Genomic DNA, 21,214 nt, shown 5'->3' on the forward strand with positions numbered 1-21,214 from the left:
GTACATTGACGTCTAACTTTGCAAATGTTATTAAGAAAATAAGTGTTATTTATTCATTCTTTACTTCAAAGTCAGTTGATTCAAGGAGACATTTTAGCAATGGATAGAAAGTTGATCATAGAATTCCAATAAACATCTCTGACTTCTTTGTCCTTTAGGTCTCTTCTTTAGATATTATGAAAGTCTTCAGTCTGTCATTGTTAGTAGGTGATTTAAATGTGTGAGTTAATACTCAAAATAGTTCTTTTTTTAAATTATTCTGGAGAAAATGTATCCTGAACAGTGTTAATTGTGCTTTGCAGTACGGTGATATGCTGTCGATGTAGACCTCAGAGCATCGTGGTTGACTTGCCAGCCTCTCCTGGAGGTTGGGGAAAAAAAGACAAAGTCCCAACTGGTGAATAGAAATGTGACGGTCACCGAACCATTTTCATAGAATGGGACCCCGCAGACGTCAGCTAGAAAAATATATGCAAATAGACAGAGGGAAATCAAATTCGTCTTCTCACCTTGCTGATCTCCAAATATGTTGCTCTGGTGTAATTTCACACCCTGTTTGAAGAAATTAGTTCAAAAATAACTCTGAATCCGTTTTTGGTAAGCATGACATTTTGAATTTTCCATGGAATCCACCCTTGTGTCCCATTACACATCCTGTCATCTTCTAGAAGGGGTTCAGTATCCAGTGGTTACCAGGTCTGGAAAAAGTAGATGGTGATAAAGATGATCGATAAACCAAACAAGTATGGACGACTGGACAGATGCGTAAATCCTGTGCATCGGTAGTGGTGGGAAGTAGACGGTCCTGTGTTTTCATAGGAACCAAAGTTTCCAGCGAGCGTGCTTCTTGGAGTCAGCTTTGGACTTGCGTTTTGGGGTGGAGGTGAAGGCCTCCTGGGGGTAAGGCAGGGGGGCGAAGTGGCCGTCGTCCGTAGGGCAAAGCCTCTTCATCAGCGGCTGCAGCTTATCCTCCTGTAGCTTGAAGTCCAGCTCCACACTGCAGCAAACACAGACAGAAACACAATCAACTTAAACAGTAGCTAACTGCAGCATGCAGGTATAAACACCACCTCGTCCAGTTGCCATCACAGCAGATGTGAACACTTTGCACATGTTTTTCTTAGAAAATATCCAGGCCCTTGGCAAAAACACATGCAATTTTGTGACCTCAAAATACCCCTGTGTGTGAATATCTAACTAATAAACTCATTATAATTCTTAATAAACTAACACTAACTTTATATGCATATAAAATAGTTGAAAACAGCTTAGTGAAAGAGCAAAATGTATAAAACTACATAAACTTGCATATCTTTCAAGATTATGCTTTAAAAACTGATATAAACTATGTATTGCTAGATTTGAAATCTTGTTGGCTTCATGATGCATCAATCATCTGGAGGCTGGTGCGTAAGTAGCTCAAGAGAGAAGAGAAAGAAGAGAGAGTGGGTCACTTGTCTCCACGGTTACTCATTGGTTGTTGTAGGCTCTAGGATGGGCTTAGAAGCTCATCTGCTCAAACGAGAGCTGTCAGAAGATCTGTCAGTTCGTCTGACATTGATCTATAAAAGTTTTATATAGTCAAACAAACAAATGCACCACTAGATGCCACTAAATCCTACATACTGGACTCTTTAAATGACATAATTATCCCTTTTTTTTTGTAGTTTAGTTATATGCCTCCCTGTTGTCTGATTTTCTTGCTGGTTTTTTTTGCTGCTGTTCACGCAACCCAAAGACTTGCGTCACATTAATCGTGTAAAAATCCAAGAAGCAGAAATAATCTCTGCTCTTTCCTGGAGGACTTTTATTGTGAAAGATTTACAGAATTATTTTGAATGTGTAGTAACACAAGGTCAGCGTAGCACGACTGTTTTATTCTTCTCATTAAATAAGTGCAGTCGAAAATTGAATTAGAAAGAGTAAATGAGTTATATAGCACAAGTACCAGTTATTTATTTTGTTGACCCCTCAATATTTGATTTAATTTGAAGCATGTTGATGAAGGTTCTCAGTCATCCAGGTCATGGTAATTCTAAGTGCTGTATCGTAGGCAACTGAAACAAGTCCAGTTGCCTACGATACAGCAATTTATTTTGAACCAGCATTTGCTTATTTGAACAGGCTGCAAACCTGATCATTATTTGTCTTTTACTATGTATATTCTTCCTTCATCGACACCGAAACCACCCCGGTTTTCTTTCCCCTTCACTCTTCTTCTAATCTTGACATGTTTTGACTTCCTCACTCCGCCTCTAACCATATTAAGTATCTACGTTGTGGCCTGTTCTCACTTGACCCCCGCACAAGCATCTGTCACTGCTCAGCCTGATAAAGCGACCTACATTCCTTGCCTGCTTCATCCTTATTCCCAGTAAAATCTCCCAATTTAGATTGTTTTTTTTTTTATTGCAGCTGGCTGCCCACATTGGTTTCTGCCGCTGCTGTCGTTCTTTCTATTTGCATTCTTATTGTGATTCATAAAGCAAGAGGGAAGCCCATTAGTATTTTTCCCAGTGAGGAGTGCTGGGTCACTGGAGGGGTGCTGATCCCAAGATCATTTGCTTTGCTTAAACTGAGATCAGAGCTTGGGTGTTGATGTGAGCCTTTTAGGATTTTGGTTTATATCATGTTGCTTTGATCCCTGCACAATATTACAACAACAGCAAACGGTAATAGGGATGCGGAATGATTTAATTTGTGGGATTTTCTCAGTACACACACAATTCACAGTCTTCTCCCTCTCGGTGTACTCCACGTTCCCCCAGGGTCCTAGGGGATTTATCTGGACCAGCCATCATTGTAATCCCACGCCCGCGCACATCTGACTGCTAGGTTCTGTTAAGTGAAACTCAGATTACAGCCTTAGCTGTGGTAAGTGTAGGGGGACTTTAATCTGCTAAAGCCTCCTCCAGCCACTAGCCTGAGTCAGGCTGGTGGTGTCGACGGTGGGGACTCAAACGGACGGACTTACATAATGGCAGCAGGATCCACCTCATGAATACTGCAGTTTGTCTGGCTAGACGCTGCCACTGTGAGAGATTATGCAGTGTCAAGGTGAGCTGGCAGTAAGCTGCCTGCTCTGATTGAAATACAAGGCATTGTAATGATTGCCCGCTGCACACTAAGACATCTTATTTGACTGACTAGTTTATAAAATCTACATCAAATAGAATTCCATCAAAAGATGTTTGTAATGATTAGTGTCACAGGTGAGCTGTAGGTGCAGATTATATGCACACGTTCTCAAACGGCAGCTTTTACTATGTGCGTTGATGCCTCTAGCATTGATTGGAATAGAACAGACATAAATGTGGGTGTCAGACAGTGACTCGAGTGAGTGTTGGGTGCTGAACCAGACACTCAGCACTTTGCGTTTGTTTGACTCAGGCCTTTACACAGTTCCAAGAACACTGCAGCTATTAGCAATAAATCACAGGCTGTTAATTACACTTGTATAAATCCACCTTGTGGGAAATCTGTTGGAGTTTGGGCGAGCACATGCACATGTCTTCTGCATGTAAAAACTGTTGCATCTATGGATCAGTGACTTAGACTGATGTTTCGATCTGTTTTGTGCAGCTTAAATTCTATAATTTCCTGGTTTGGTATTGTATGGTTGATGAGAATGCATGGAAAGGACCATTCATCTAGTGCTGATCATGCCAGATTGGTTGCTAAAACTGACCAATGAATAAGTTATTTGTCAGTCTGGGGCCTGTACTACAAAGTGAGTTCAACATACCCAGGATATGTTTACGTTATCTGCTTCACTAACCCTAACAATCGCAATCCCGGTCACATGAAGGTGGTTATTAACTCTATTAGTTAACCTAGGTATTCAACAATCAGCAATGAGCACATTCACATTAAACCGGAGGTGTTTGCAGCACATGGCTAATTAAAAACATGGACAAGTCTACTGGCAGCAGAGCAGAATATTTTATAAAAAAGAAGAAATATATAACATTAGACAAATAGAAGTTAAACCTATATTCCAGACCAAATCAACACAGTTACAGCTGCTGAATACAGGTAGGATAGCTGACAAAAGATCACTGACTATGTTAATGCGTGACTTAATAAGCTCATTGCCCCATCATTAGTGCATGGGATCCAACCATAATGTATTGTATGTATATACCAGATGTATTCTTATGGCGTGTATATGACAGCTTTAGCCTTATTCTGTCATCTGCAAACCCCTGTGGTGTTGAACAGACAAATCAAAACATAATTCAAAGCAGTAGATTGGTCAGAAGTTGGTTCTTTTAGTCATGTTGATTTGTTATCTTACTGCACCTTGGTAAGAAATGCACCACTGTCGTAGCCCTTAAAACCCAAAGTTTTCCCTGAAGTTACCTCGTTAACCACAAATCCTGCTCCGTAGTGTAGGCCTCAGGTGACTCCATATTTCCAAATCCTGTTTCACACACCTTGTGAAACAAGGTGTATAGATATATATGTTAATACCTGAATTTGTGCACTACTAAAGGGCAACAATCGCCAAAATGTTTGTTTTGCAAAACCTTGCGAGCCTCAAACCAAATTTTCAGCCCTGTGCACAAAATATGTGTTTTGTTTTTCTCAAAATTACTTTTTTGAAGCTCCGGCAAAAAGATTTATCCTGAGGTTTCTTGTACAGCACAGCAATCTCCAAAATGAAACCTTTGCTTTGAAGAAGTAGATTCATGCTTTGATGTAATTTAACTTAGACTGCTGCAGCTCTCTTAACCCCAAGTCTTTCTCGCATCCAAAATTCAGCAGCAAGGGTTTTTGCAGGTTCCAGGAGAGGAGACCATATCTCTGCCCGCACTAGTCTCCATTTAAAATTTAGAATGGGTTTCAAGATTTCATGTATCACAAATGATTGGCTGCTGACTGTGTATGAGACCTCATTAGCCCCCTGTACACCGCAGAATGTGCCCTTAAGTCTGATAATAAGCGTCTCCTTTTTCCAAAAAACCCACCATATTTTTTAGTTTGATTGAGCTGTAATGGTCGGAGTCGGACTAAATTGACTTTATATTCCCTTTACAAACCTTTAGCTATAAAAATGCTTTTACCTGTTGCCATATAGTTTCATCCTGACTATTTTATCCACTCTGGTTTGGATTTTATTAACATTTCACTGGGCTAAATTTACTGATTCCTCTATGCTGTATGATGCTCTTTTGCCTAATTTGAGGCAAGATGTTGTCCTAAGATGTTCTATGAGACCAGTTATAGATGTTCGTTTTTGCTTTTGGTCATGCCCAAGGGAACTTCACTACATGTGTGAACACATTCCTCTGGGTCATGATGTATAATAAGATCACGTTGTCTTCTGAAGTCAAACTCACATATTAAGCGTAATTCATGAGCTGCAAAATTAACAGGCAGCTCAAATAACTGTCGTAACGCAGCATCAAAGGATTCCTCTGATCAATGGCTGTGTGTTTGTCAGAGCATAATGAGTGTGTGGTGGTGTCACTGCTGAAGCAGTATGCTCAATATTTCATTGTGAGTATTTCATCTACTAAAAAACCTTCAATTAATCCTGTGTAAGGGCACAGAAAGAGACATCTCTTCACTGGTTTTTTGGGTGTCTTTGGGGTACTGTAGCTTAATGCTGCATCAGTTTTTTGTGGGAAGTGTTTCTCACATACACCAACACAAACACACAGATGCATGTAACTGCGATAGGATTTTCCCTGCACTTCAGTGTAAGCCTCTAATGCTGCTGAGGCTGTTGGTGCTGTGCATCCACGGCTTCAGCCCTGCATGGACACGCAACCGTTTAACCTGATTTAAAAAAAACAATATTATTTTTATAATATTTTATTACACATAAGAGTGTAGATATGTTATCGGAACATTTCAGTTCCTAGTACTTGTGTGGCAGTCTTTGATTTATTCAGCTCTTTCATTTGGGTTTGTGCCTTTGAAGGCTTACTATACAGTTTCTTAAGAATTATTTTAGGATTACATGTCTATCTTACTTATTACTTCTCTTCCTTTCAGTGGATATTGATGTCCACTTGTATCCCTCTTAACCTTAAATTCTGCTCTTGTTAATCTTAAAAATACTTGAAAGTACAGAAGGAAAGATATGAAAGACCAGAAAGAAAGAACAGAGAGAACAGAGAGACCAGAAGGAAAAAGACCAGAAAGACCAGATGGAAAAGAACGGAAAGACCAGAAGGAACAGACGGAAAGAACCAGTAGAAATAAACTTTTGATTTCCTTTGTGGAAACATGTGTACCAACTACTTGTTACAGCACTGTACAAGACAATGCACCTCCCCCCTACACCCTCACACCCACACACACACATACTAAAAAGTACTCCAGTTTAGTCCCCCTCAAGCTACAAACAGCCCCATCTACACACCAGATCCTCTGAAACATATCAGGGTCATTTACAAAAACATAGTATTCACACTCAGCCTCCTTAAACAACAAACTGTGGTCTACCAGCCCTGAACCCTACAACCTGTAGCACCTTGTGAGCCAAGTAGCCAGCTGAGCACGGCTGATAAATAAAAAGAAAAAAGTCAAAGGAAGAAAGACTACACATCTTTGTTCACATCTGCCATGTTGTATCTGAGATTGTTCCCAAATAGATTTATCAAACAAGTCCTCATATCTAAGTGACAAAACAGGTCTGTAGTCAGTGCTGTCTAAAAATGTCATACACCCATATGGTTGATGCAGATGTAACATAGCTACTTTCTTCTCTGTAGAGCCATTAGTCGCAAAACTGCAAGAGGTTGCTTGTCAGGAGAGCTTAGCAAATAACCAATACTGTAGTTGTTTTGATTCACTCACTGTTTTTTTTTTATGTCTGGTACAATTCTGCCGCAGCGATGTGTTTAAACTTCAGCTGTAGAGGCAGGCATTGAGTAAATGGCAGCGACTGGGGATTAACCTGTGAGAGCAGCCACTATATAAATGGTTCAAACATCAAGTTTGAGTCCGTGCTTCGACCTTTTGTTGCGTGTCGATCCCTCCCTCTCTGCCGTGTTTCTTGTCAGCTCCCTTGCTACACACTGCCCAGTGAAACAGAAATGTCATGACATGACTTTTCAAAAGACAAAAGTTCACGCTGACATCTGAGTTAATATGTAGAAACCCTGTTTATATGTCTCAATTTCTGTATGAAGTATCAAACATGTTTACATGCCTCACCTGCCATGTTGACACCGCTTTATATCATGTTTGTGATGTCAGGTTGTAAATCATTACTCAGCTACAATCATGTGAGTGCCCTTTCATGTTCATATGCTACCTATATTAGTGTTGTGTCACAGTTATTATGCAGGCTTAATAAAGCTCTATAGCTGTATTATAGTCAGACCTATTCCTTAAACACACTTGAAGATCCCCAGCGTACATATTTGAACAACCTGTAGATTCGTAAGGCCCTGAACACAACATAAGTCCTGGAGGCTGTTTATTTTTGTCAAGCTGAATCGACCCTTCAATTAAACTTGCTACTCTTAACAAAATCATAGCTTTCAATCTGCCTTGAGAATCATACAATGCGGAGGTAAAGTGGCCTGTGGCTTGGGAAAATCACAGCAAGGAAATTTAAATGTCACTGGAAAAAAAGTGTGCATAATTTCATTTGGAGGGAAAGAAAAAAGCAGAGTGAAAAGATAATCATCTCATCTTTGAAACATACTCAAAAGGCCTTTTAATGAAAGATTTATTAGTCTCTACCCGGCCCAGTTATCAGCATCTCCTTATGAAACTGTCACAGGCCCGCATGCGTCGCTCCACATTTTGATTTTTTTTGCTGAAAGCGAAAAGTGAAGCGTTGTTGGCATTTTCCTGTCCCCTGCCCGCCACTCCCCAGAGTGGGTCGTTGGATCGGAACAAATTGAAGAAGGCACTTTGGACCTTGTCAGTCTTTAACCTCTCTCCCATACTCATTCTGACTCTTTATTTGTCTCTCTCTCTCTCTCTCTCTCTCTCTTGCTCACTCCCATTCTTCCCGTGTCGTGCTCCCGCTCTCCAAAAAGTGTATATAGAAGAAAAAAAAATCATCATCACTGACACACACACCTCTCACCTCCCCTTTACCCCACGCTTTCGTGTCTTTATCTCCTGTTGTCTCCCCTCATCCGCTCCCTGTTTCACATTCTCACCCTGCCTTCCTTTTTTTGTTCTCTTATCTTCCCCGGGTGTGAATGTGCTCTTCCCGACTGTCCTCGCTGTCTGTCCCGCCGAGGATCCGTCCTGTAGCTATGGTAACCAGCTCGCCACCATGTTGGGAAACATCATTATGCTTGCACAAAAAGAGATATCTTCCCCCAGCAGAGTCGTGCGGTAGGACAGCCTCGCTGCTCAATAATTTCCATATGTTATAATGTAATCAGCTCTGCAGCCTTTAGCAACGCTTAATTGATTTTCATAGCCTCGCACAATAGATCGGAGATTTTTTTCCCGTCCTTTTAAATACCCATTCCTTTTTTATTCTTTTTTATCTTTCTCATCATCTGTTTGCACTGCAGTGTTATTCAAAGAATGTTTTATCATCAGATAGTTAGTTTAATGATCAGCTGTGGTTCCTCTTTTATGAATTAATTGCAAGACATGCGAGCTATTGACAAAATTAAACTGATTGGAACTAACTGTAGTCCATTGTGAACAATGATACCCGGTAGTGGGGGACTTTCGTAATCACAACCACTTAAAACTATCTCCCTGTTTGATCAGCACATTAGCTCATATAAATGCAGTGTGAGGAAAATGAGATTACAGGGTTTCTGCGTCAAGACACATCACGACTTAATGCCCGTGGAGTTGAAATAAGTGGAATGCATTTCAAATCCCCTGGCTTTTCTGCACCATCCCGTCTGTCTCCTTTTCTTCCTTTCCAGCGTCTCCCTGTGTTTGTCTCTCATGCTTACTCTCTGACTTCTCTTCTTCTTGTCATGCCTCCCCTCTCCCCCACCTTTCTCAGTAACAGATATTACATCACCTGGCACGATGGAATGAATCGCACTAATCTTTTCATCCCTTTCTCTCCTATTCTGTTTCAATGTCATGCACGTTGTGTTAAGCAACGAATCCCCAAGTTCATTTGAACACACACCGTTAGCTGTTGGGAGGAGATAACCGGAGAAACGGTGAGATAGAGCGAGAAAGTTACCGAGGGAGGATAAAAAGAAAGAGTTCAAGATGGTTTGAAATGAGGAGAGTGGAACTGGACAAGGACAAGAGACCACAGCGAGCTTGTGTATTCTGTTTGAAGTCCATGCCTACAGAATACAGCACCATATTGATCCACGGCCGTTGTTATGCTAAGGATGGGCTCTGAGATGATGCCATATACTCCTGGACAAATTGATTATGCTGAAGAGTGCACGGCTGGCTCCTTACCGTGCTGCGTTAAAAATGATTTATGGACCCATATGTCCACTCCGGTCATGAGCTTCGTCATAAACGCAAGAGTTAGGGGTTTGGCCCTGGCACAAAGACACAAACACACTCACAAAAAATAATAAAAAATCGTAATAGATATTATAGACAGCTATTCTTCCCACGTTCAGTGTGTGTTCCATGCATGGCTCTGCATCCTATCCCGTGTTCCTCCACCTCCGGAGAGGTTGTTTTCATGGAGATCTAACTAATTAGATTGCCTTTTAATCCTCCTGCCTGTGTGAATACAACTGCTATATTTGATTCTGTGTCCAATCAACACAATTCACCATGCCAAGCGGGTCTCTTTAAAGGAGCACTCGGATCAATTTAACAGATTTCAAAACATCTCACTTTGAAAATTTCTGCCCTTTTGTCAAGTTGAAACCCTGCCAGGAGCCGGCAAGGTTTGTCAAAAACAAGCCTTCTGGTTTGTATTGAGTTTCTGTTTCTCTGCACTTCCTCCGCAGATGAAGCGTTTCAATTGATTGTGGCAGATCTCTGAAGCCAAATGGGGAGTTGTAATGTTAATATCACTGCGCCTGTTTGAAGACAGTTGTCATTGTGTGCACATGATCAGCACTGAGGTCTGTGAATGATAATATTCATCTCTCTCTTGGAATTTGAAGTTCAGGTGGGATAAATCTAGACAAGACAGCTATGTTGGACAAATCCCAAACATGTTTGTATAATTAGCTCATATTCAAATTTTCACACTTAATCATAGCTTTTATTGCAGCCCAAATTTTGCACATTTTAATCCTTCATTGGGAATTCAGGTCATGGCGATATTTATATGAAACACCTTTCCCATCACACCACTGATTAGTATAGGTACATTCTGAGCTGCAAAGAATATCTTGACAAAAAGATCCACATAATGGAACTGCTCATATTTTTTATTTTTGGATCTGTTATACTGCTGCAGTTTGTGCTCACAGATTAAGGCAGAGCTGAGATAGAGGACAGGTAGACCAGAGGGAGCTGGACCTTCTCTTCCCCAGGGTCAAATCACACAGAGTTAGCATTAAACACGGTGCTGACTAATTTATAATACCGGGCGGGCTCCAGTCTCAGCAGTCTGTCCCCATTTCATCCACCCTTTAACTCCGAACACAACCCATTGCCTCTTAATTCCCCTATGCCATGCTGTGCTCTTCCAGTGTCCTTCACATCATGTGCCATAATTCAGCTCACCTCACTTCATCTGGCTGTCATTGAATTGTTGTAAAAACGGCTGTTTTTGTTGTCCACCCTGCAGCTATGTGGGAGAACTACCTCAATTTAAACACACACACGCTTTACGACACCTTCCTCAGTGCAAACATCAGAGGGAACAGAGCTGTGCCCCGCTCCTTCATTTACAGAGCAGTCGACTGAAGTTTGGCCAGTGGCTTATCAGTTATTGAGGGCAGTGGATAGAAGATGATTTAAATGGCTCATCAGAGGCAAAATGCCGACTGAGTGGAGCAGCAGTGTCCACTAAAAACAGTTTTATTGATCGCCTCTCAACCTCCTACTCTTTAAATCTCTTGTCTCTCTCAGCTTTCCCCACTCCTGTTCTTTGTGACTGTTGGAATCATACTTTTTCTGAGCAACGAACAGAAAAACAGTCAGACACACATAAACATTTGTACACAGGTTTTGTCATGCACTTCCAGCAGTGAGCAAAGTGCGGCCATGGGGTCTGCAGACTGTCAGTCTCATTGTGTATCACAGAATACAACACAGAGAACTTTGAGATGACTGAGCTGTAAATAGTTGTTACTTTTGTCCTGTTATAAATGTTTGGATGTTCTTTAGCCCATCTAGCAACACTGCTCCAAGGATGGCATTGTCTGTCAGTCAGTTCACTGTTTCAGTCCAGAATGAAATACAGTAACAACTCTTGGGTGGATTGCCATGAAATTTTGTACATTGGAGGACTGGATGGTCGGTTTGGTTAGTTGGTTGGCTGGTTGTTCGGTTGGTTGGTAAGTTGGTGGATTGGCTGGTTGCTTGGTTGGTCGGTTGGTTGGTCGGTCAGTTGGTTGGTCGGTTGGTTGGTTGGTTACTCAGTTGGTTGGTAAGTTGGTGGGATGACTGGCTCTACTGAATGCCAGTCTAGTTTGGGATTCGTTTAGTCTTTGAATTGTCAAAAAATACTGACAAATTTACATCAAATGCCCACATCAGGGAAGCTGGAATCAGACATTATTGCCACTTGTTCTTAAAAGCTACTTCAACAATTATCACAGTTGATGCCATTATTATAATCTGCCGACCGACTTATCGATACATCAGCTTCCTTTCTCAGCATCAATTACCATCCATAAACACAATCACACACAAGAAATCCAGACAGGAATGTATTAGCACATACACACATGCCTTAATAAAGAGATAATTATGCACCCTGGTAACTAATGACTTTGGACTCACGACTGTACTGGTTGTCAAATTAATTGATCTTAGGTTGAAATTGTGCAGAGACTCAGTTGGCTTGGCAACAGCACACAGTGATGATATTTCACAATGTTTTCATGGTAATTATTTTCACCTTTCGCTGCCCTGTGCTCATTCATTATATATGTATCCTCTCTCCTTATTCAACCTTGCACCCCTTTGTCTCTAAACCCAGCTGACCCTACACCTGCTACACACCCCTTCAGTAAATAAAGTGACAATGGAGAGGCTGACAAAGATGTATAGATTCAGAGAGAGCGTGGCGTGTAAATGTCACCTGTCCCCATGTGCTCGTTAACAGCATCCACATTAGTCTTGCTTCCCCTGTGCCTTCCCTTCCTCTCTACTGTCCTTTTTCCACCTGTTCACTTTCCCTCAAGGAGAAAGGACAGGGCACATTTGGATCATCGTGTCTTTGAAGAGGAATGGCCACTAACCTGTAAATAATGCATGCGCTGTTCCGGCATGTGTCACAGTTGGCCGTGTCCTGTCCGGTTCGATAGGAGAGTCTGCGGGGAAGATAAGAGTCGTGAATGAGTAATTACAGGACTCGTTAAGCTGCTCTCTCGCACCTTCCTTTCTCATCTTGTTTGTCGTCCCTCGTTAGCAGGAGCGAGGTAAATGAGGCTGATGAGGAGTCACTCTGCCCTCTTGAGTGGCCTGTGTCCCGCAGCCAGGGCACAAAGAACGCTGTCGGCCATTAGCTGTGGTTGACTGATTGGAGGTCAGATAAGGCAAACTAGACTACAGAGTGAGTTTCTGGGCTGCTTGGAAAGGAGGGGCTGATCAAGGACTTGTGTCAGGATTGTGGCATTACCTTACAATAACTTGAAATGATAGAAAATAGGTTGGGCTGCAATAAAAAATATTTTAATTATCAAGTCCATTGTGGATTTTTAAAAAATGTAATATCTAAGAAAAATACTTAATATGGTTTCCCACAGCCTAATGTGTCATCCTCTGTACCTCCTCCACTTTTTCCAGTATCAAACCTTTTTACACACTAGAAAAATCCCACCATTAATCAATTTAGTACAGGATAGTGTTGTAAAGTAGACAGTAAATTATGCTCAGTGTGAACCACTACCTGGAAAAACTGAAAGTTAATGGATCCTCTAAGCTGTAAAAAAAATTGACAGCTTTGTTTAGGACAGCATCCCTTTGGCTTTATACAGTCAGTCTTTATTTCACTGTGGTATTGATTCATGAAATTCACATAAAAACCATCAATATGCTAATATATTATGTCCTGTGTGCTCTATTATCAGTTGTCACTGAGATAAAATATTGTCATGGACCAAGTTCCCATTAAAGATTTCTCAAGGGAAAGCTGAAGACGTGAGTGTAACTATTTGGTTACATGCTTCGAAGGCTCAATTGCTTTTTAATGGATCAGCATGTGGAAATGAGCATATTGATTGACAGGAGGTTTTTGTCCTTGTAATTAATGACCTATTACATGTGCAATGGACATACTGTGGACTGACTTCACCAATGACATGGACAAGAAGGAAATCCTCTGCCGGCTGGTTTTTATGGTTATGATCTACACTGCTGCATCAGCAGAAAGGAGGCTTGTAAACCCAGTACAGATGTCAGACTTTTTGTAGCTGTTATTTCGCCAAAAGTATTGCCCTCCATCAAGCATTCTCCTTCACAATAAAGTAGATATATGGAGACACACATATTAGCTAATAGCAAGTACAAACACCCTTCTATTTAAAGCAGTTTTTACTTTGATGGAAGCATTTTTACCTGTCACAAGCTTTCGCTCATTAAGGATACATTTACACTATTTAGGACGCTGGTATGGAAATGTCAACTGTCAACTCAAGCTTACCAATGGTACCCAGTCGTGGATATAGTTTTGATTCTATTTGTCCACGTTTGGAGATATCTACTTTTGAGTTTTCTGCCTTCGACCTATCAAAGTGGAGGTCAATGTAATTTTATTTCTACTGCTCACAGTAATAGAAAACTTTGTTAAAATGAATAAACCGCAACATAACCACAAAATAAGTCCTCATTACTTCAATCCACCTACTGTTCCCAGTTAGGTCTTGATTGAGATTGTTTGAAGTAGCATGAAATTCCATTTTCCTTCATTGTGTTGGGTTTTCTTTTGTCGTGATCAGGGGTGTAGTGCTATTGTTAAGTCACTGCTTTGTATCTGTGAACTTTTACCTAATTAGCTGCTCCAAAAAGAAAGGACGTTCTGTTGCTTTTTCACAAAGACTACCGGCATCTTTTAAGGTGGAACATTTTCTTGCTTGTTACTCAAAGCATGCGTTGACATGGTAAATCAATCAGCACACCTTAAATGTCAATATGGCTCTGTTTGTTTCTTGCTCTCTTGATTGACAGACGCTGTAGTGATGATTGGATCTTCAAGTGCTTGACATGTGTATGATTTTCAACTGAAGTATGCAAACTGGGAACATTTTATTTCCTCAATTGGAGGAAATAGCGGCTCTCCAGTGGCTACATGGCTTTATAATGGCTAGATGACACTAAAGCTGTGTGAGAATGTGGTTTTTGTTTGTTTGTTTTTTTTATAATTTGGGTGAATTATCCCTTTAAGAAACAATCACAGTCGTGAATCAGGGTTTCTCAAATGAACACTTCTACTAAAGTCACTGGATTCTTCTGCTCACTGAGGTTAATGCGCTAACTTTCACATTTATTTCCCTTCTCTCATCTTCACAGTAGCAGAGACATTTTTTAAATCTCTCTCTGGGACTCTTGTCCCGCTGCCCAAAAGGTGCGGCACCAATAAAAATTAAACCGCTATCATAAATTTCCCCTCCTTATCTACTCCTTTCTGTGCTATATGCGCTGACAGGTATATTAGAGGTGTTGATATCAATATTGTTATTAAGGATGTCGCAGAATGAGGTAATGTGGAGAGTCTGAGAAGAGAGAGCGAAGTGATGTAGGGGCGTTCACTTAAAGTTTGCACCTTGGATTAATTGTAATTAAGAGGCTTGCCATTAGAGAGGGGGCGACAGTACACTGCAGTTGGAAAGTTCAAGGCCGTCTTCACCTTTCCACCCTGGTGAACCAATCAATAAGCAGCCAGTGGGGTGCACCTGCAACTGGATGGCATCCTTTTAAGCAACTCACTCTTCTTCTCTCTATCTCTCGCCCTCATGCTGTCTAGATCCCCCTTATTCCGTCTATCTTTCATCCCTCCCTACCCTTCTCTCACGCTGAGTTGATAAGAGAAAATGAGAGAGAGCAGAGCTCATTTCGGCAGGCTTCCCTGGGGAGAGGGAAGCCAAAAGTGCCATTAACAATATATTTATACACCCCACCCCCTTTGTGCTTCTAGGTGAGCTCTCCCAAAGGTCACGGAGTGGGTGGGAGTCCAAAGGCATAAAAACATGGACACATACACAGTGTTAATAGACAACAAGTCCTCTTGAGTGTGATTAATTGGGTCCAGCCTGCCAACACTGGCTGATGATGCAGCAAATTTATTCCAGAGTTTCATATCGTTGGATGCAACCAATGATGCACTCTAGACAAACATCGCACCCTTCACACTGTGTTGTGTGCCCAGGGCAAAGCTGGACAAGAAGGGTATATATTTGTGTGGAGACATAAGGCACCCTATACTCCTTTTTTCCCCAGCAGCTGCAGAAAAGCACTGCTTATATAATCTGGGAAAGTTCTAATAATACATAACCAGGAGAGACGTCGCCTCGCGCTTCCTTGTCGCTCTCAGTCACTTTCTTTCACATGCTTGCTTTCAAGCTTTAACCATCTCTGTTCTCAACGGGTAGCGAAGTGGGAGAAGTTATTTTGGGTGTTTGCGATCTGGAAGTCCCGTTCTATTTCTGCATAGGCGATGTTGGGTGACACGCATTTTCAGCAGTTACAATTCTTGGATGTGCATGAAACTGTCTAGGTTGACTCATCAGAATGAAAGGTAACTATGTTCGAAAGTCAGTCCCTGTAGAAAGTTGCGATTTTGTGATCACAAATTCTGCCACCCATCTTATAATTCTGATTCACTTTCGTATTCTGGCTTAATTTTACATGAATTCAGCGACTATGGTGTGATGATTTGCTCTCAATTGCAAAGACGAAGTGGTCTGACTTTGCTCTCTTGGGTATTGTGCTGTCTACATTGAGGACGTCATTGCAAAACTTTGAAATGCGTGTCTAAAGTGGTAAAAATGGATTCAGGGACATGCTGTTCCTCACACTTTTCAACTCTGTTCTCCTTGTTTTTCTCTTTATTTTCTATTCCACACAATTGTTGTCTTCTTCCCGAGGTCACACGGATCCAGGGAACGGTATAGTAATAAAAGTTAAAATATTCCAGGGGTCATTACTATGATTGGTGTCTAGTTGAAATGGCTCTGATGTTGGCTAAGTTAAATTTTGATTGTGCTTTTTGTTTTAGCAGCGATCAATGGAAAATGTCACTTTCAAAGCTTTCTTTCAAAAAAAAAAAAAAAGAAAAAAAGTTTTAATTAATTTTTGCCATTTTTTCAGACATGTGTATGGGTTCGTGTGTGTGTGCGGTGGTGGGGGATGGATAGAGGGGTGTTTTTTATTAGCCTCGGCACATAAACCATCCCCTTTCAATTCACGTCTGAGCAGCATGTCATGAGCACATGCGTAGTGATGAATGAACGCAGCGCTGCCGTTCAGTGAAAAATGAAAGTCATGTAACATAAGCAGTTATACATCAAGATGTAATTGCACTCGCAGTTCACCTATAGCCTGTGGGCCCTCCTGTTTGTTGTGTCAGTGACATTTATGTAACAGGAATATATAGTTAATGCAGTGTGACTAAAGCAGCATTACAATTCTCTGCTTGGCTCATGAAAGAAACGTCTTTGGAAACTGGAAATATGTACAGGAAGAAGACGACGACTGCATATGTATGGAAGTACAGGTTCAATTGGGGCTCAGATGGATTACAAGAGGCTTACACTGCTCACTGACTTTAACTAAATGTAAGCTTTTGTAATTAACGCATGGGTCATTTCTTTATGTATGTGACCAGATGGTCGTCACTAATTTTCATTTACAATTGAAGCCCCTCCTCTCCTCTCCCACCTGCCACCTCAGACACATCTGATAAGCCAGATGTGTTGGGCAACACAGAGATGATGGCTCCCCATGCTGCGCCACGTCTGCTTACTTTTTTCGCTCACAACGCGCTTTTACGAGTTTGGTGATAAGGAGATTATGGCTGCTTGAAGGAAGATAATTGTCTTTTTAGATGGTGTACACTCAATCTATTGTAACATCTGTCCCTGTTGAAGTTTTTAGTTTTACTCTGTCGTTCAGTCAAGTTGATTTTGCTATCTTACACTTTCAAGCATTTCTTGTTGTGAGCCACTTGTTCATAAGCTTGACAGTGTGTGTAATTCCCACAGGTTGTGGACTCCAGGCTGGTATGATGTTGATTATATGGATTTTCTCACTCCCGTACTTTGCCTCAGTGCTGGTCAGAGCAGATAGGGATCTGAGTGCGGAGCCCAAGCAATTCACTCAACAAATTGGCCATTTTGTTTGCCTCATCCCTTTGGATAGACAATCCTCTGTTTCAGCGGCCTAGATACTATCTGCTGCCCCTTTTGTATATACTCAGTATCCATTGGACGGTAAATGGCTTTTTCACAGACCAGGGCTTTTTCAAAGGCCTTGGACTTACTAGATAAACATGGCGTGAAGGTGGATGGGGCCAATTATTAAATGTCTAGTTTTACTTAAGCAATGAAAGAACCCAAACGCGTCACTAAATGATTTAATGTCCTTAGAATATTTGCTTATTTAGTGCCATGATAATGAGATTCACATATTGAGGCTAGTGCTGCGGGGATTAGTTGATTAAGCGATTAGTCGATTCATTGTTTTAGTCATTCTTCAAACAAAAATGTCAAACGGTTGGTGGTTCCATCTCCTTAAATGTAAGGATTTGCTGCTTTTCTTTGACATCTATGATAGTAAATGAAGACTTTGTTGGTTTTGCACTGTTGGTTGGAGCGAAGAAGCAATTTAGAGACATCACTTTGGGCTCTGGGAAATTGTGATGAGCACTGTTTTTCTGTGCTCACATTTTTCTGACATTATGTAGACTATACAAACTAATCTATTGAATGTAAAAATACTCGGCAGATTAATGGTTATTGAAAATAATCGTTAGTTGTAGCCCTAATTCAGACATATTCAAAATTTGACTATCCTTATTCTCATTAATTACATACATATGCATTACAGCTAATACTGATTTGTTACACATGGTTGTGTTTTCACTGGCTGAATCAGTTAATTTAAAAAGTCGTGTGAGTTGTCTGTTATTCCCTACAGCTTTGGTTTGAATGTTGTGGCAGTGTTTCATACAAGGAGTTATCAAACCACTTGGGCCAAATTGAGTGAGATGATTTGTCTGTAAATAAGTTCTGCAGCAGCTCCATCATATCTGGAGGGAAATCATCACAAAAGGACATTGTGCTGTAATAGTCCTGCCGGGCACATCAGGTGAAAGCCACATCATCCCTAGCTACACACCACTGTGATCTCTTTTTCGCCACCCTTTGGGTGGTTCAGTCGGGGCTCTGCTGAGCAGCTGTCACAATGACAAGCTTGTCCCTAAGATCTAGAAATAATGTGACACATCAAGAGGGAACTTTTCCTGTTCGTGCTGAATCATGAGCGTGTTCTGTGTCTCTGATGTTTCCTTGGTTTTAACTTGTTAACATCAGGACCTGATTAAAGTAAATGACATTTTTGGCGAATTTCTGCGTGACACTAGTGTCAATTATGAGGCCTTATTGAGATCTTCAGCAGATCAGTTATCAGCTAAGATTTGATAAGGCCATAGCATTTTTTTTTGTCAATGTTCTCAGGAAATTTAGTTTTTCTGTTATCATTCAATCATGGTGGTCCGCAGACTCCGTTTTTTATGCTACAGCAATATCTGGCCTAAAAATGTTTCTAATGAGTTCCATGCACTGCATTTAGATTTTGGGAAAAAGAAAGCAATCAGATCAGTACTTTGTATCAGCAGGTACCCTGAGGTGAAGTGTTTTGCAATCAGTGTCAAATTGGGGCATCTCAAGTGTCAAGAACAGGCGATAAGTGAGATGTCTTACCCTTCTCTGTGGGCCTCTCCCTTCTCCAGTTCCTGGATGACCCCAAGCAGCACCTTGATGGTTTCTTGGCTGGAGCTGATGAGATTTTCCATGGCCTGGAGCTGTGCTTTAACATCCCCATCCTGATTCATAGGCACTATTTGCTTACAGGCCTCCTGTGTTTGATCAGGCGGTGCCCCACCAGCCTCACCACCTGTACAGGGTGACAGAGGCTCCTCCATGCCCCGTAGAGGCCGGGCAGATAACTGTCCTGTGTGGCACTGTGCCTGTGTTGTACAGCCTCTGCTGGCACGTGGTAGCGTCTCACTCTGCAGCCCGTTCAGCTGCAGGGCTTTCTTCCGCTTGCTCCGCACAGATGGACTGTCCAGGCACTCCACTTGGGTAAGGGAGTTCCAGGCAATGGGGCCCGTAACCTTGGAGGCCCCGACCGGCAGGGTTCGGGACGAGCCCTCCTCCAGATTGAGCAGCTGCCTCTTGGTCAAGCGGTCTATATCGGCCTCCCTGTGTTGTAATCCTGTCCTGGCTTTGGATGGGACACTGCAAAGCTGGTACTCTGCCTGTGCTCCGGCTCCGCTTCCTCTCTGCGTGTCTGCAAGGCAGTCTGTGTCTGCAGAGCAACTGAGCAGCAGAGCGTCAGAGCACAGGCCATCAGGTGCAGTGTGCTGCTCCACTGTGGCAATGCACTCATTAGTATGGAGCAGAGCCCTGGTCCTCCGGACTCCACTCCCCCCGCAGGCTCCCTCCTCCTCCTCCTCATCTAAACCCTGCTCAGCAGCCTTGGACTGCTTCACCTCCATGACAAAACCGTTATTCTGACCTTTATAAGTTTCCACGGCCGCCACGTGTTTAAAGGTGTGGCCTTTCTTGCGCTCAAAGGGAAAGGTCTGATAGCGTTTCTTCAGGTCAGGGGACGTCTGCACGCCCGTGCTCCTCGTGACGTTTGGGATGGATCTGCGGGCAGGGACGGTCATGTATTTGCGGTACGCTACTTTGTATGAGATCGGCTTGCCACCTTTCCCCGCTGCCTGCAATTCCGCCTCCCTTTGCTCGTTCTGCGCCTCACAGATATCCTTGAAACGCACTTGCAGGGCCTTGTTTCTCTTCCTCACCTGTCGACTGGCTTCCAGGGAATACTTCACCTCCAGCGCCAGCGAGGTGGAGGGCAAGGGCGCTGCCTCCGAGTCAGACTCTGAGTTGGTGAGCATGCATTTGCCACCCTCCTTGCTCACCATGTTTCCTGAGGGGCATGGAAAAAGATGCTGTGTTAATCATCGGTAATGAACGGCTCAGACAAAGACCCTTGCCTCACTATTACATCCCACTTGACAGAACACATGCGCTGTCTAAGCTTAGGGAGAAGGGAGGTACCTGTGCAGTTATTTAATGAATATTATTAAAAATTATATTTATCAGGCACTTGTCATAATGCATGCCAAGCAGCATAGCAAATACAAATTGTGAAGGAGCATATTTTTCACATATTGTAAGTCTGTCTCCATGTTAATTGACTATAAGAAGAATAGTTGAGTTTGACATTGAATATAGTTTCTATACTTGACACTGAAGGCTTGGTAATGTCTTGAATTCCCATAGGCATGTTCAGTGTGTCTGGCCTTGAAAGAAAACCTTTTCATTTCTTTTTTGCATCGGTCTTTATGCTCGCAAATCCTTCTGTGTGTATTTACTGAAAAACAGCATGGGTTATGCTTTTAGCATGCCTTAAAATAATCCTTTCCACGATGCATTTAATCTTCTTCTCTGCGAAACCAATAACTCCAATTTCAGCATAATTTCACTCCCAATTTCTCCTCCTCCTCCCCCACTTTCTAAGTTGATGAGTATTTGTGTCTCCGTCTGTTTGGGCATTTGTACGCTCTAAAATACACTTTGTTAGCAGTCGCAAGATACTGTACTGTTGACTTTTTCTGAAACCTAGGCCTCCTGAGGTCTCCAGTTTATTTTCACGGTTCATTAGGCTCAGCAGGACTCTTCACTGCCTGACCTTTCCCTCTCACAGTTAATAATTAAGTAAAAATAGGATGTTTGGCCTATTTAGGGGCACATTTGCTCTCCTCTAGCATATGTGAGTATGGCAACACGCTGAAAAAATTGGGACTATACCTGCAAATAGATATGTTTTTTGACTGATTATTGCACAACCACCCCCTCAGGAGAAACACCCGAAGCAAAGATAATATGAATTATCTTTCCCAGCTACCACAGGTAAGGGAGCGCCATCACAACTC

General features: G+C 41.9%; 2 protein-coding genes across 2 annotated transcripts in view; one reads left to right on the forward strand and one right to left on the reverse strand.

Moving 5' to 3' along the window:
* dock1 (dedicator of cytokinesis 1) overlaps positions 1-21,214 on the forward strand; it is a 204,220-nt gene that overhangs the window by 87,430 nt on the left and 95,576 nt on the right. The window lies entirely within an intron of this gene.
* LOC141015321 (inhibitory synaptic factor 2A) lies at positions 814-20,200 on the reverse strand. Its single transcript, XM_073489322.1, has 3 exons — positions 18,969-20,200; positions 12,291-12,362; positions 814-997 (listed from the first exon to the last, which is right to left on the reverse strand). The coding sequence occupies exons 1-3, from the start codon at positions 20,198-20,200 to the stop codon at positions 814-816; spliced, it is 1,488 nt and encodes a 495-aa protein (XP_073345423.1).

This window comes from Pagrus major, chromosome 20 (assembly GCF_040436345.1).
Source record: "Pagrus major chromosome 20, Pma_NU_1.0".
NCBI classification, from domain to species: domain Eukaryota; kingdom Metazoa; phylum Chordata; class Actinopteri; order Spariformes; family Sparidae; genus Pagrus; species Pagrus major.